Source organism: Watersipora subatra, chromosome 7, assembly GCF_963576615.1.
Source record: "Watersipora subatra chromosome 7, tzWatSuba1.1, whole genome shotgun sequence".
Lineage (NCBI taxonomy): Eukaryota > Metazoa > Bryozoa > Gymnolaemata > Cheilostomatida > Watersiporidae > Watersipora > Watersipora subatra.
The window spans coordinates 18177564-18193106 of record NC_088714.1 but is presented as its reverse complement, the minus strand read 5'-3'; the positions used below and the strand labels follow the sequence as shown (position 1 = coordinate 18193106).

The 15543-nt window shown below is 33.8% G+C and overlaps 1 protein-coding gene across 1 annotated transcript; it reads right to left on the bottom strand.

Annotated features, from left to right (window-relative positions):
- Positions 1 to 4859: 4859 nt before the first annotated feature.
- Positions 4860 to 8754, bottom strand: LOC137401189 (cytochrome P450 1A1-like). The gene is made up of 10 exons (XM_068087577.1): positions 8597 to 8754; positions 8098 to 8296; positions 7688 to 7758; positions 7343 to 7543; positions 6723 to 6947; positions 6392 to 6530; positions 6073 to 6205; positions 5790 to 5904; positions 5519 to 5664; positions 4860 to 5390 (listed from the first exon to the last, which is right to left on the bottom strand). Exons 1-10 carry the CDS (start codon positions 8678 to 8680, stop codon positions 5186 to 5188), a joined length of 1518 nt encoding a protein of 505 aa, XP_067943678.1. The 5' UTR covers positions 8681 to 8754; the 3' UTR covers positions 4860 to 5185.
- Positions 8755 to 15543: the final 6789 nt, after the last annotated feature.

The window sequence follows — 15543 nt, the reverse complement described above, 5'->3', positions numbered from 1 at the left end:
AATAACACCTTTTCATGATGTTCTATACCACCTTTATGCTCTACTGAGGGCCACTCATTTCACAAGAGCTGTGCTCCACTTTATATCTAAAAGTACGACTGCACGAGCAAATGCTGCTATATCATGAATGCATGCACTGCGCCAGTATTAGCACAGGCAGCGTATAATGCTTATGATACCTTCAAGAATGAGGAACACAGAAAGAAGATTTTTTGTACAGTTTCACAATACCGATGGCTCTTTGAATAACTCTATTAGCATTGATCACCGCTCCTGATGTTTGAAAAGTTGCTCAAAATTTTACGGCTGTCAGACACACATTTATTCAAGTGTAAGAATATTAAAATAGGTACTGTAAAATGCTCTTGGACATACACTTTTATTGGTGACAATGAAAAAAATTTAGACAGCGTTGAAACTTCAGAGTTTTAGTGCACCAGTATGGAATAAGTAATACATCAAGAAACGTATCATTTACCACAGTCATGCAGTCTAGATTTGGTAGGTTTAATTCCAGCATAGTTATGATGAAACGGCGACCTTGTGTAACAATGTATTGAACCAGTCATGCGAGCTTAAAACTATTTCTACCTTGGCGTATGTCAATCCTAACCCTTACCAATTTTACATTATTAATCATGACCTTATGCAATGAAATGCATGAATGCCCACAGCATGATTAAAGTGTGTGAAGAGAAGCGCATTGATAGCGATGCTTGGTCGAGTGTTTAAAAGTAGTGCATACGTACGAGCGTACGTACGCACCTACGGACATATGCACATACCTACATAGGTATGTACTTACGCATGCAGCTGTATGTAGTTGTATTTTATGTTTTATTCTACAACTACACTAGTCTGTTGGCTTGGCTGCATTTGAAAATATATTTATACAGGTTTTGAAAATTATAATTAGTTTGAAATTTGAAATTAGTTTGAAAGTCTGCATATAGTGTTGTTTGACTGTGATGAGTTTTTAATTCATCTAATGAGAACTCAGAATAATCTTTTATTTCACGCAATATGTGAGCATTACATGCAACATGTGAGCATTACATGCAACATGTGAGCATTACATGCAACATGTGGGCGTTACATGCAACATGTGAGCGTTACATGCAACCGAGGGCTTGAACAAGTACATATGGTTATATAAAATTTTGGTAAGTGGCCACAAAAAGTGTAATATAGCTCTCAAAGCATAAAAACAACAAATATTTCCTACTATACCAGTCTGTACACACAGAATAAAACTAATGAACAATATAATTCGAATATTACCACAAGAAATGGATCACTCAAGACTGGAGTTTATTTTCTATAACCCTCATTCAAGACAAGAAGTATAGCAGTAACAAGAAGTATAGCAGTAACAAGAGGTATAGCAGTAACAAGAAGTATAGCAGTAACAAGAGGTATAGCAGTAACAAGAGGTATAGCAGTAACAAGAGGTATAGCAGTAACAAGAGTTATAGCAGTAACAAGAGGTATAGCAGTAAAAAGAGGTATAGCAGTAACAAGAGGTATAGCAGTAACAAGAGGTATAGCAGTAAAAAGAGGTATAGCAGTAACAAGAGGTATAGCAGTAACAAGTGGTATAGAAGTAACAAGTGGTATAGAAGTAACAAGAGTTATAGCAGTAACAAGAGGTATAGCAGTAACAAGAGGTATAGCAGTAACAAGAGTTATAGCAGTAACAAGAGGTATAGCAGTAACAAGAGGTATAGCAGTAACAAGTGGTATAGAAGTAACAAGAGTTATAGCAGTAACAAGAGGTATAGCAGTAACAAGAGGTATATCAGTAACAAGAGGTATAGCAGTAACAAGAGTTATAGCAGTAACAAGAGGTATAGCAGTAACAAGAGGTATAGCAGTAACAAGAGGTATAGCAGTAACAACAGGTATATATAGCAGTAACAAGACGTATAGCAGTAACAAGAGGTATAGCAGTAACAAGCTATACGTGTTGTTACTGCTATACCTCTTGTTACTGCTATACCTCTTGTTACAGCTATACTTCTTGTTACAAAATGTTATTTACTGGTCAAAGAGCATGAGGTAATTTCAATCACAAGGCAGCCGCAATATAGCTTTACAATCACTTGAACTCACACTCTTGGTTTAAAAACTGATCCATTGACTAAGAAGGCTTAGCATAAGATCTGAAGCTAAGCTAGGTGTCATCCTTTCAAGCATGGTGCTTGCTAAAAAGAGAAATGACTTGAACGCAAATTGTTAAATTTTTATTTTGACAATTTTCCTTTACGTTTGAAATGGCACATTCTTGAGTTTCTACTCACATCTATGGTTAAGAAGATGGATCTCAGTTTAGAAACCAAATACTCCACCTGGCGGAGAAGGCAAGGAGCAAATGCATGTAAAGTTTGGATAAAATTGGCCAGAAAGCTAGAAACACATAGTATATATCCGGACCAGACTAACAGACACAAACAGTGGCAATAAAATAAATAAATGAATAAAAAAAAAAAAAAGTTTGAACAAAATGAAAATATGATACCAGCAATTTTTATTTAACGTAAACTAATATTTTTCAGAAGTTTCAATTCAGTTGCTGCTAGTAGGAAAGCTATGTGAACAAACCTAGTGACTTTAATAGAACTAATCAATAGTGTAGACAAACTTTACTATAAATTTTACTGCAATCTTTACTATAATAAGAACCGTACCCGCCAGTCCCTCTGTTTGATGTCACACTAAATGTGTTAGGAAAAAGGAATGTACTGCAATAGAATGGAACACAGATGTTCCATTCCCCCACCAAGCGCACTACCATATGCAACACTTGACCATCTTTCACCAACCATTAGATAGCTGTGTACATAGTTCTACCATTTCTAGACTATCCGAGTACTAGTAAGAGCTTTGTTCGGTCATACAAAGTTGGTCCTCCAACTGTTGCTGATTCACAGATCAGCCGTTGCAGATTCAGAGATCAGCCATGATTGGAAGTTATCAAAAAGATTCATGGTACAGAATTAAAACTCACAGCTTTTAGTTTACAGTTTAATACAATAAACATTTGGCGAGACTCTAACACCTGCACCAATCAAGTATAAACTTGCTTTTTACAATAATTGTAAAGATTTGCTGTACTTTTTTTGCACATGTGATTTTCTCTCACAGCGTTTCAACAGTGTTGAATGCTGAAAAGCAGCTGAGTGGTGCAGATGGTAATTTTCTCGGCTGGGGATCTAAATATCTGGTTGCGATTTCTGTCTGGAGCAATTACTTTTTCAAATGCTCTAAGCGGTGCCCCAGATAGATGCTGGGACACGACTCCAATATAAAACAAATTAGCAAATTCAGTATTAAACAGAGTCCACACTTAGAAAGACCACTAGTGACTCACACAGAGCACTCTATTTAAGCGCTAGTAATTACTCATAATACTCCCTCAGTTGTTGGTAACTATGGCTACTAACATACCTATAGCATTACTTTTCATGGATAGGAACTTCCTGTAAATATCATAATAAAATAACCTCAGCCCAAAATATGTGGTTACGTTTGTCTGGCGCCCACTACTGTTGCAATAGAGAATAACAACAACATATACAAATGATTCGCTTTTAGGGGTTGCATAACCACTCAATAGACTTTCATGTATTTTATGGCAAACATTCTTGTGATATTTTATGTGGGTCTAATACCCCAGAAAACCGTCTGGTAAACATGATTTTTAATGTCAGGTTAAGATAAAAAGTGAATCTGCTGCTTTTTGATGCCAGAAAGTTTCAACTGCCTTGGCAGGCTTCTGTTCTGATTGAGAATGTTTGGATTGATTTACATTGTTGAAACAAGCTACCAGGACTAATTAAGCTGTCTTGGGTGGTCCTTGCGCTGACCAAGGGTCTCTCTTATCTCTGAATAAATAAATTAATTAATTTGATTCAAAACATTGCTAAATCTTTCATTTAGTAGATTAAACATAAGTCTATCAAAACTTTTTAAGTTTAACTGGTGAGTTAAAGAACAAAATAGCAGATATTGGAACTAACCAGACTTAACCAATCACCTATTTGAATGTGTCGGTTTAAACTAATCATACCGTTAGATGAATTGATTTTAGACAAGTTACCTTGGGACCAACTGGGCTTGGACCAATCGTCATTGAACCAATTGTCCAAGACCGAACTCAACCCATAGACAGTTATTCACATCCTTAGGAAAGTTTTTTTTCAAAAGATTATGTCAAGTTTTGCTGAGTAGATAAAGCATTAAAATGTGTAGTTGCCCTGAGGCTATTGTTTTATTGAGTTGACTTAGACACCATCTCTACAGCAACCTAATGCGTGGTGGATAGTAAAAGTTGCACCTAAGTTAATAGTATTGTTGAAAATAATGTTTTTATATAAGGCTGATAACTATGTTTTGGCAAGTTTTTACTCCAGCTTTATTTAAAATCAACATGTTAACAAAGTTTGAGGAAAGCGTTGAGGCAATGTTGTGTTTAACAGATGTTTGAGGCTTTTTGGTAAGCTGGTATGAATTACTAAATAAAACGGTTTGTCTCATGTGTGAGACTGACGAAATAAATCTCAAAAATTTACATAAAAAAATTCTAGATTAAAAAATGTGGCTTCACCTATTTGTGAGCTCATCACTTTGAGCAGCTATTTATAAACTACAGTAAATAAATTACCAAACTTCTAATTAAAGCATCCACACCTTGCTGAACAAATTAGTACTTGTTAAGAGAGCGAGCCAGTGGATTACTTGTTTTGGAGGAAAACTAGAGGTTTCAGTATGTTCCTGTTATTTCTTTAATTAGGTCACTAGCTTGAGGACAAGTTATGACTTTGTGTTCTTTTTGATCAATATCAAAACAATGCTGAGGATAATGTTGTTAGAGTACAAATGATATTGTAATACCAACTATGTTTTTCCAACCAGCCCAAAAGTATATATTAACCTGGTCATACATAAACGTTAGGCTAAAATATTATTAAAAAAAATTTCATGGTTAATCATTGCAAAGTTACCTACAAAATAAATAATGTACAAAAATACAAATACAAATATTTTGCTTAAATACAACAAAAAATTGTTAGTTGAACAAAAAAATAAACCTCGTAAAAGGACACGGCTAAAAAGCTTTAGCCTCTGAAACAAAACAAAACAATATATAGGTACAATAAATGCTTTATGCTTAAAATTGACACATTTATTGACGCCGAGTAAAGTGAACTTTTACAGATGGTGGAGTCAGCAGAATTGACATCGGATACTTTCTAACATCTCGCTCTGGCAGCTCACCGTCTACTTTCACATCATACTTCTGAAGTATATTAGCCAAAAAGAGAAATATCCTAGATTTTGCAAAACTTTCTCCTGGACACTGCCTCCTTCCTGCTCCAAATCCCAGAAAACTGAAAAGCAAACATTATAACTCCTATAAACATATGGGTTAACATTTTCTTTTCACTAAAAACCTTTTGTCAAAATATTAATGTTTTCAGGTAACATGTTATGTCTGAGATAATATGTATCCGCTTACTTTTCTCGGAGAGGATGATCACGATCTATGAGCTCACCACTCTCATCAAGAAATCTGTCTGGCTTAACTTGAAATGGCTCATCAAAGACGTCCGGATTGTGTGCAACGTGGTAAGAATTCATGAGCACCACTGTGTCAGCAGGAATCTAATAGCAGAAAAAATGATGGTTCCCCTTGTAATTACAGTATAGAGGTAGAATTGAGAGTGTGATTCCAGAATGAGTTCAATCTCTACAAATTACTTTAAGAGTTGGCAGATTGGCTGGCTCACCTTATATCCAGCTACTTCTGTATCTCTGACAGCCATGTGAGGAATCATAAATGGTACTTGAGTTAAGAACCTCAACTGTTCTAACATGTACGCTTCCATTTTTGGCAACTTTACTCTACAAAAAATCAGATGTGGTATAAGCCATGGCGGAAATTGATGAAAAAAGACAACTGCAATTATTTTATTTAATTACTACAACTTTTATTACTATAATTATATCAAAACTATTGTTTAGATCTGTACACTTGGAAAATCTTTTAAGTTTGTTTGTCTGTGTACTCACTTGTCTTTGAGTGTGATTGTTTGAGTTGGCTCAAACTGACTGTCAATCTCTGCTTGTAAAGTTTTCTGTAAGGTTGGATCATGGAGAAGGTCCAAGAATATTTGAGCTAAACTCCGTCTGCTTGTCTCCAAGCCTAAAAAAAATTGAATTATGTTTACGTTTTTACATTGATTTCTGATTTGAGTAAAACTTTACACAAGTTTGTCATATCATTGTTGGTGTTCTTTTTAGTCAAAGTAAATGTTCATGGAGAGATCATTAAACACTACTGTTTGCTTGTCTATCACATTCATTCATACTCAAAGCTGATGAATATTACCTGCTGTCAAGAAGTTCACCATCAGCCCTCTCAGCATCACTTCATCGAGCAATGGTTTACCATCAGCACCAATTTCTCTTTGCTGAAGCTCGATGAAGTAGTCTAGACAACCGCGCATCTGATTAGCATCAAATGATTTCTGTATAACAGAGAAACAGGATGAATAATTATTGTTCCAATATCAAAACTGTCAGTTGACTATATACAATCAAGCTACAGCATAGCATTGACACAATTTGATAGATCTTTGATAAAATCATCAGTTGACCACAAAGCTAAGAGATAGTAACTTTGCAGGACGCTGTTTATGTGTAACTCAGTGCATCCCTACCTTTGCGTCTTCAATTCTAGATTGTATAAAATTGGTAACTGCTTCATTAGCTGAATCCAGTTTCTTGTGCTGATCTCGAAACAGGAATTTGAAGTCATATAAAAATGGCATTGCGTCGAGCACAGCCCCACTAGAAAAAGGATCCGTTGCCTCTATAACTTCACTGTTGACTTGATTCATCTGATGACAGAGTTCATCATCATAAGAGTATTTCTCTCCGAACATCTGAAAAAAGTAAATTGTTATCAGTTATGTTGAGCATAGTAGCTCATTATTTTCATTAGCATCAATGCCAAAAAAATCGTTCAAAGAATATTTGAATGTAGCTGAGTAAAATCAGAATATCTATAAATCTAGTTAGGAAAACTTTCGGAAGTTACAGAGTGGTACAAAAGTTAAAAACAAAAGTGTTGAAAGTTACAACTTGTATGTACAACTAGTTACAACAAGTATGTTTAACCTTGATGACCAAATTTCATTTGCTCTATGCTGTAGCCATTTCAAAGCTTTCATGAAGCTTTTTAAATAGCCGTTAGCAAAAATAAGATTCTAAAAGGTTTCAGATATAGAACAAATTTCTATGTGCATACTTTCTTGGTTTTTATCTACTTATAACTTACCATGGATGCAAGAACACAGCATACGTATCCAATGCTCAACTCTGTTGAATCAATAGCTTGATCACCCTTTTGATCAATATCATCAACTAGGCCTCTTATTGTATCTTGCATGACATTTTCTAGATGCGCAACTCCTGGTCCATAAGCTTTCATAGCCTTAGTGAACAGGCGACGCAGCATGGCTTGCTCATCACTCAAGTTCTATAAAAAAGTGAATATATTTATATAGACAGATTAAAGTGATGCTGCAGTGAACTTTATTGGTAATTTTTTTGGTTATGCCGCAATATAATTAAAATAAAGCATGTTCTATATTTAGCTAAATTTTATAAAATAAGAACTTACCGAAAAAACAACATTTGTTGGAACTACCATGTTGTTTCTTTTTAATGGCGGTCGACCTTGAAAGTCTGTTCCTAAAGAAGAATAAAAATAGCAAGTCAGGCACTGTGCGTTTTAAAATCAATGCTATAATGTTTAAGTATGGTTGAAGGTTTCAACTTTATAAAGCTATGCAAGGTATCAACTATCATCTTAGCTGCCTTTTAGAGTAGCTATATATTAGGGTGTAAAAAAGGTGAACGTATTTTAGTAATTTACTATACAAATACATTATACATGTACAGTGTAAGTGCATTCCTACAATTTTCTTGCTCGATGTTTTATAAAAATACCAATTTTTAAAGCTTTGAATAATATTATATACTAATGAACATGCAGCGTATTAAAAGGAAGTTAACACAAAAATACTTTACCTGTTTTAATAAGAGCCTCTAAACAGGCTTCTCTTGAATTCAGCACCACAATTGACTTTGTAAAAATCTGTACTTTCATTACAGCTCCGTATTTTCTTGCCATCTCATAAAACTGGTTGTGGATGTTTTTGGGATTTAGAGAAAGGATGTTGCCTAGTAGTGGGTAGCCTGATGGTCCTGGTATTCTTCTTAAAGGATTCTGCAAAAATACAAACAAACCATGGTCAATAAAATAACATCTATGGCATGGTAACACAGCATACCTAGATTATCAAGCAAGACACCACTTTTGCTTTTCAACTAAATTAGAAACATACATCAACTACAAATTCAAAAAAAACACAATTGTCGACAACGTAAAAAGAACCTTTATAGTGAATTAAATGCAATTATTTATAGAATAAGAACTTTGCCATTTAATACCATGCAAAGATATAACTGGCTTTTCTAAAATCGATGCTGTTATATTAACATTACTTCACATTTTGACGCATCTTACCTTTAGCGATTTGATGAGAAGGTACGACATAAGCAGGACTACAGCTGCTAAGAGCCCTTGTGTCACAATTTCTTCTCGTTCCATTTTCTAATATTAATGAAAAACTTTTGTTGAATTGCTAAGATTCACTCGCTGATAAGGTTTCTTTGCTGGGTGGATCTCTAGCAACGCTTAATTTGATTTGATTCTTAAACACGCTAGTTTATATACGCAAGAGTGCCGTCTCTTGACATCATAACCATTGGTCACAGTTGATTTCATTCAATGACGTTGTTTAATGCTTTTGCCTTGTTGTTGTTTATTTTGTGTTAAAAAGCCACAGGCCCAAGCAAGTCAAAGAAGGCACGGAAGGATGATCATGCCTGATGACGTACAATATAAAGTCCTAAACTATTAGTTAATCACTACAGTCTTGATTTAAATAGACAGATCTGCTCTCATCAAATGGTAACTTCAGAATGCTTTCTGAAATTACATGTATCATCTGATGAGAGCAGATCTACATCTACTTGAAACAAATTTGTCGTAATTAACTAATAGCTAAGCACTCTTTATATTATACATTATGCTACAATTTACTCTGTGCATAGTGAATTGAGTGCTTTTTCTTTATTATTTTTTATATATATAATTTATTTATTTATATTATTTATTTATTTTATATATAATTTATATATATTTTTTCATATTTATATATATATATAATATATATACGTACTCATACATATATATGTGGATGCACAAATTTATATTTTTGAGTAACAAAAAATTAACTTTTAAACAGATATGCTTGTAATATTTAAAGCTGGAGCTGACAAATACAACACTTTTATAGAAAATCAGAGAAACTTGAGTTAGTAAAATACTAAGAAGTTTCTAAAACAAAAATAATCTCAAGGGTAAAATATGGTTTTTCTTAGATTGAATTCGACACTTTTAGTACTAGCAAATTCTTTTACTACATAACATGAACAAATGAATAAATTTATATGTCGTTTTCTTAGTCTTCAAGTTTTCCAAATACTTTGGGTATTCTACATTATTTAGCTTCAGCACCATTGCTTGACTAACCTCTACTGAACTAACTAGATCAGAGGTTTTTTTTTTTCAGTTCTAGCTTGTTGCACTTGAACTGAATAGCGCTGCTTATTGTTATTTACATTATTTCAAAGCACAATCTTCTGTTTCATATTAAACCGCAAGCTTATATTTGGTTGTTTATTATAATCTTTTAAGCAACTTCAAAATTTTTTGTCATTCCTAATTAACTTCTTGTATGTTTTAAAATCAAACACTCAGGCTAGCAAAAGTTGAAAGATTCAAGAAAGCGGCTGATCATTCTGTCTTGTGCTATGACTCGGCCTACAGTACGAAGCAAAAGTGGTTGGTAAATTGGTGGTGAGCTTGTTAGGTTAGTAGGTTTTGTACACAATTTATCAAAGTTCTTTCGCTGCTTAGTTCAGATCATAAAAATACTTTTATAGTAAACAGACCAAACTATTAACAAAATATTTGAAAAGGAAATGCCAGTCACGAACGTTAACAACTTTATCAGTGTATTCTCCAAAAAGTGAGCAAAATATGATGTTGAGGGTTTAATAATTTGTACTGTCTGTAAACATTCAGAGCTGGAACAGGCCAAGGTGGTTACATAGATCGATTCATAATATTTACAATAGCAAAATACAAGTAAAAGCGATATTCATAACAAAGAATGTTTAACTAGAAATACATTGTATAACATTAAAAACACTTAATCAAGCTTGGGATTTTATCTTTTGATTCTGCGGGCAAAGCTTTTGTACAACAAGCTCACTAGTCAAGTTGGATAAATAGCCAATATAGTTGTTTTTCAGCTTTAGGAATCATGAGTCTACAGTTTTCATCTTATCAGGACTGCAATTTTAATCAACAAGAAGAATATGATGCCGGTACGCAGGGTAAGCATGTTCTGCTGAACTGGAAATCTGTCACCTCAAATATTTTTTATTAATTAGATTAGTTCAATCTCCTTTGTCTCTGGCTAGTTCAGATTTTAGCAACCTCATTGGTGCATGTTACAAGCATAAGGAATATTTATACCGAAAGTGTAAAATAAGATTTTACCAAACGGAGAAAGACCCATAACAGTTGAAAAATTTATACAAACTTCATATACTTTAGACTTAACACGTTGAAATAGAATAAAATAAACGATCTCTGTACGTCTGCAGTGTTTTTACTGTTTTGTACCACTAATATTGCGGTTGCTTCTCCCATGTTTGCTGGTATAAATAACGCTTTCTCATAATCTTCTATATCACCTCTATGCTCTACCGAGGGCCACTCATTTCACAAGAGTTGTGTTCCACTTTATATCTAAAAGCATGACTACATGAGCAAATGCTGCTGTATCATGAACGCATGCACTGTGCCAGTATCACCATGATCAGCATATGCTTATGATAGCTTCAACAATGAGGGACACATAAAGAGGATTTTTCCTACAGTTTCACATTGCTCTTTGAATAACTCTATTAGCATTGAGCACCCCACCAGATGTTTGAATAATTGCTAAAAATATTACGGCTGTCAGACAAATTTATTCAAGTGTAAGATTATTAAAATAGGTAGGCCTACTGCAAATGCTCTTGGACATTCATTTTTATTGGTGACAACGAAAAACATCTAGACATCATTGAAAGTTCAAAGTTTTAGTGCGCGAGTGCGGAATAAGGATATACGTCAAGAAATGTATCATTTCTTGCCGCCATACAGTCTAGATTTGGTAGGTTTAATTCCGGCATAGTTATGATGAAACGCGACCTTGTGTAACAATGTATTCAACTAGTCATGCGAGCTTAAAACTATTTCTACCTAACTGTATGTCAATCCTACCCCTTACCAATTGTACATTATTAATCATGACCTTATGCAATGAAATGCATGAATGCCACAGCATGATTAGAGCATGTAAAGAGACGCATTGGTAGCGATGCTTGGTCGAGCGAGCGTTTGACCGTTAGACTAATAATTGTATTCGATGGACATTGACGCAGAATCAAAGTGAAACAATTCATAAATACAAGCAAATGTGACACACTTGGCTGAGAAGAGAATGCATTGGTCAAATTTCCTATGATTATTTCCTCCGATAAAGACAGAGAGTTAGTGAAAGGGAACCAATCAAAACCGAATATTTGATCCATGAAATGTACCAAACAAGGAAGGAGGATTCAAGAATGAACTCATAAACTGTTTAAAATATATTTTACTAGCAAAAAACAAAGTTTAGAGCTCACTATTCCATATTTAAGTAATAAAATCTATATTAATAATGTAATATATTGTTATGACATAATATAATATTAAGAATCTATGTTAACAAAACACTGTTTGTCTTTATGTCTGCGTGTGGGGTGTGACTGTGTTTAGGCAGACTGACAGAGCAGAGCATATGAATGAACCTGATTCACTCCTGCTCTTTGTTTATTAACAAACATCACTTTGCTATTGTCTGTCTGTTTACCTCCGTAAATGCTATGGGTTTTCATATTGTTGGCTATTTTCATACAAACATCCCACACATAAGCTAATGGCCTTTTGTCATGTTGCTAAACGTGTTTGACATCAAAACTCTGTCTAATTCTTGAAAATCAGCTTCTTACACATCAATCAGCAGGCTATGTGGTTGAAAAGATTTTTTTTTTTGAAAAAATTGCGGAAGGAAACGGAATCAATATCGGCAAAAGAAATCGATGAGATCACCGCTGGTAAAGGTACAACACTCAAAGGTAAAGTTAAGTGCTGATAGCAACTGCTGCAATAATGCTGCAATAATGCAACAATAGTGCTGCAATAAACTAAAGATAGAACAAAGAATACTTTGCGCAATAATTTATAATGTCGTAGATAATTCTGACAGTATTTCCTTTTAGATATAAAGACTTAATTATAACTAGAGAACCATGATAAATAAACTTTGCAGAAAATGCTTACTTTATAGTTTATGACTTGGTTTTTTTGCACAACTATAGTATCCGTTTGTTGACTTGACTGTATTTGAAAATAGATTCACAGAAGTTTTCTGCGTGTAAGGAATTTGAAAGTCTGCAAGTAGTGTTGTTTGACTGTTATGAGTTTTTAATTCATCTAATGAGTACTCAGAATAATTGTTTATTTCATGCAACATGTGAGCATTACATGCAACATGTGAGCATTTCATGCAACATGTGAGCATTACATGCAACATGTGAGCATTTCATGCAACATGTGAGCGTTACATGCAACATGTGAGCATTTCATGCAACATGTGAGCATTACATGCAACATGTGAGCATTTCATGCAACATGTGAGCATTACATGCAACATGTGAGCATTACATGCAACATGTGAGCATTTCATGCAACATGTGAGCATTACATGCAACATGTGAGCATTTCATGCAACATGTGAGCATTTCATGCAACATGTGAGCATTACATGCAACATGTGAGCATTTCATGCAACATGTGAGCATTACATGCAACATGTGAGCATTTCATGCAACATGTGAGCATTTCATGCAACATGTGAGCATTACAGGCAACCGAGGGTTTGTACAAGTACATATGATTACATAAAATTTTGGTAAGTAGCCACAAAAAGTGTAATATAGTTCTCAAAGCATAAAAAAAACAAATATTTCTTACTATATCAGTTTTTACACACAGAATAAAACTAATGAACAATATAATTCAAATATTACCACAAGAAATGAATCACTCAAGACTAGAGTTTATTTTCTATAAATCCCATTAAAGATGAGAAGCATAGCACATAACACGGGTAGTGTTTTCACATTCCTTTTAAATGTTGACTTTACTCTACTGGCCAAAAAACATGATGCAATGTTAATCATAAGCTACCTATGATATAACTTTACAAACACTTGAACTCCCAATTTTGTTGCAAAATTGATCTATTGATTGAGGACACTAAGTGTGAGAGCAGAAGCTAAGCTCGATGTCATCCTCACAAGCGTGGTGCTCGCCAAAAAGAAAAAAAAACTTTTGGTTTTTATATTGATTTGTGGTGTTTCATTTTGAGCCACTCATTTGTTTGTTTGTTTGTTTATTTTCATCTATAATATAACTACAAAAAATAATATAGAGAGTGTTTCTTAGAGTATACAAGAACAAGAAATATGGAAAAAAAGAAATGTCACTCCAGGGAAGGTGATGATGAGGTCCCTGTGGTCAATAGTAAGACTAATCAAGGCACGTAACCTTAAAGTAGAGTCAGCAGAAGTCTGTCTAGTTAATTTAGTCTAGTCTGGTTGTCTGAGGTAGCGCTTCAGTTCATTTTTCAAAGAATTAGCATTTACAATTTTACGCAGTGTAACCGATAGTAGATTCCATAGCAATGAGTCCTGATAATCCAAACAAATTGACCAGCTTTTGAATTAAACAATAGTATTTTTAAGTTTATGTGTGTTTGACCAGTAGTTAAATGTTGTTATTGTCCTGTTTTGGTTTGTTTCATAAAATGTGTTGTGTGAAATTTGATCAGTATATTCAACTGCTGATTTACTGATACGAGCTCTTTAGTAGTTACTATTATAACCTTTGAATACCTAATAAAGTGGCACTTTGAAACCTCAATACATGTAAATAGATTGTGGCCTCGTGATCAGCTGCTGAAACTATTCATAAAAGCCCTAGAGCCTTCCTTACTTTTTATGATTGAGTGTTTGTCCAGCATTATTACTGTGGTTTTTAATGACAACACTGAATAGCAAACAAACATATTACAACCGGTTCATAAGCAAATCATCGTCACTATACGGATGTAACCAACACTTGGCTATCTAATTTTAGTATTTTGGCAGCACCAGAAAAATAAAAAGTGAAGTATGGTAGGTGATAAAGTTAAGCAAATTGATTGAGAATATTAAAATATCTTAACTAGATTAAACGATTTGCCATTAAAGATGACTTTTAGTAAACTTTATCAGAAATTATTGGTATTTTCCTATCATTTGCAATTGTTTTTGATTTATAAGATGCTCTGATGACAAAGATGTTTCAAGATTAAAATTGATAAATTTTTATCGCGAGTAAAACGCTCAAATCAAATGCAAGTGCGGTTTTGTTGCCTCTAGTTGCAAAGAACTCATCTGAATAGAAAAGTGTAACGCTGCAACTTGAATGCCATATATAGCCGATATCAACTATAGTAACGATAACAACTAGTGACATCATTTTGCACGTATTTTTCGTCTGAGCACTTTAATCATGATCAAGTTTTGTCTATTTTAATCTTGAAACACCCTGACAGTCAGATCACCTCAAACATTAAAAACAATCTTAAATGATAAAAAACTACTAATACTTTCAATTAAAATTTACTGAAATTTTGTGTAAGCTATGTTTTAACTCTGTTCACTTAATTGAGGCCACTGCATTTACTAAAAATATAAATAAAACTTTTGATATAGTAGCTTATAAATACATGCTTTAGCTTCTATTAGTCACAAAAAATATTAAATTTGGTAAACAAGATATTAAAAGAAAGGTTGTTGTCCACATAAGTGTCTTATTCTTAACTTCTTTCGGCTAAAATTTAAGCACCTTCCTGTTTATAAATTCTCGCCATTTATTAAAATAATATAAATTATCTTGCTACACGTGTGTGAAGTTGCTTCTAAAGTGTCTTATCTACTGTTTTTCTCTACACGCTATTTGACTAAACAAGTTAAAGATTGTTTAAACGGCTTGCAATGAAAAAGTCGTATGAATTTTCAGTTCAACTAAAAGGTAGACTCATTTTCATGGCATAACAATATTTCCAATGAGTAAAAGTTTTGCAGAAAAGTTAAAATAATAATATTCCATTCAAACATCAATATTCATAGATATTCTATATTGATGAATTGTTGCTGATCAAGGCTTGTTTGAAAGTTAAACAGCCTTTTGGTATTCATATC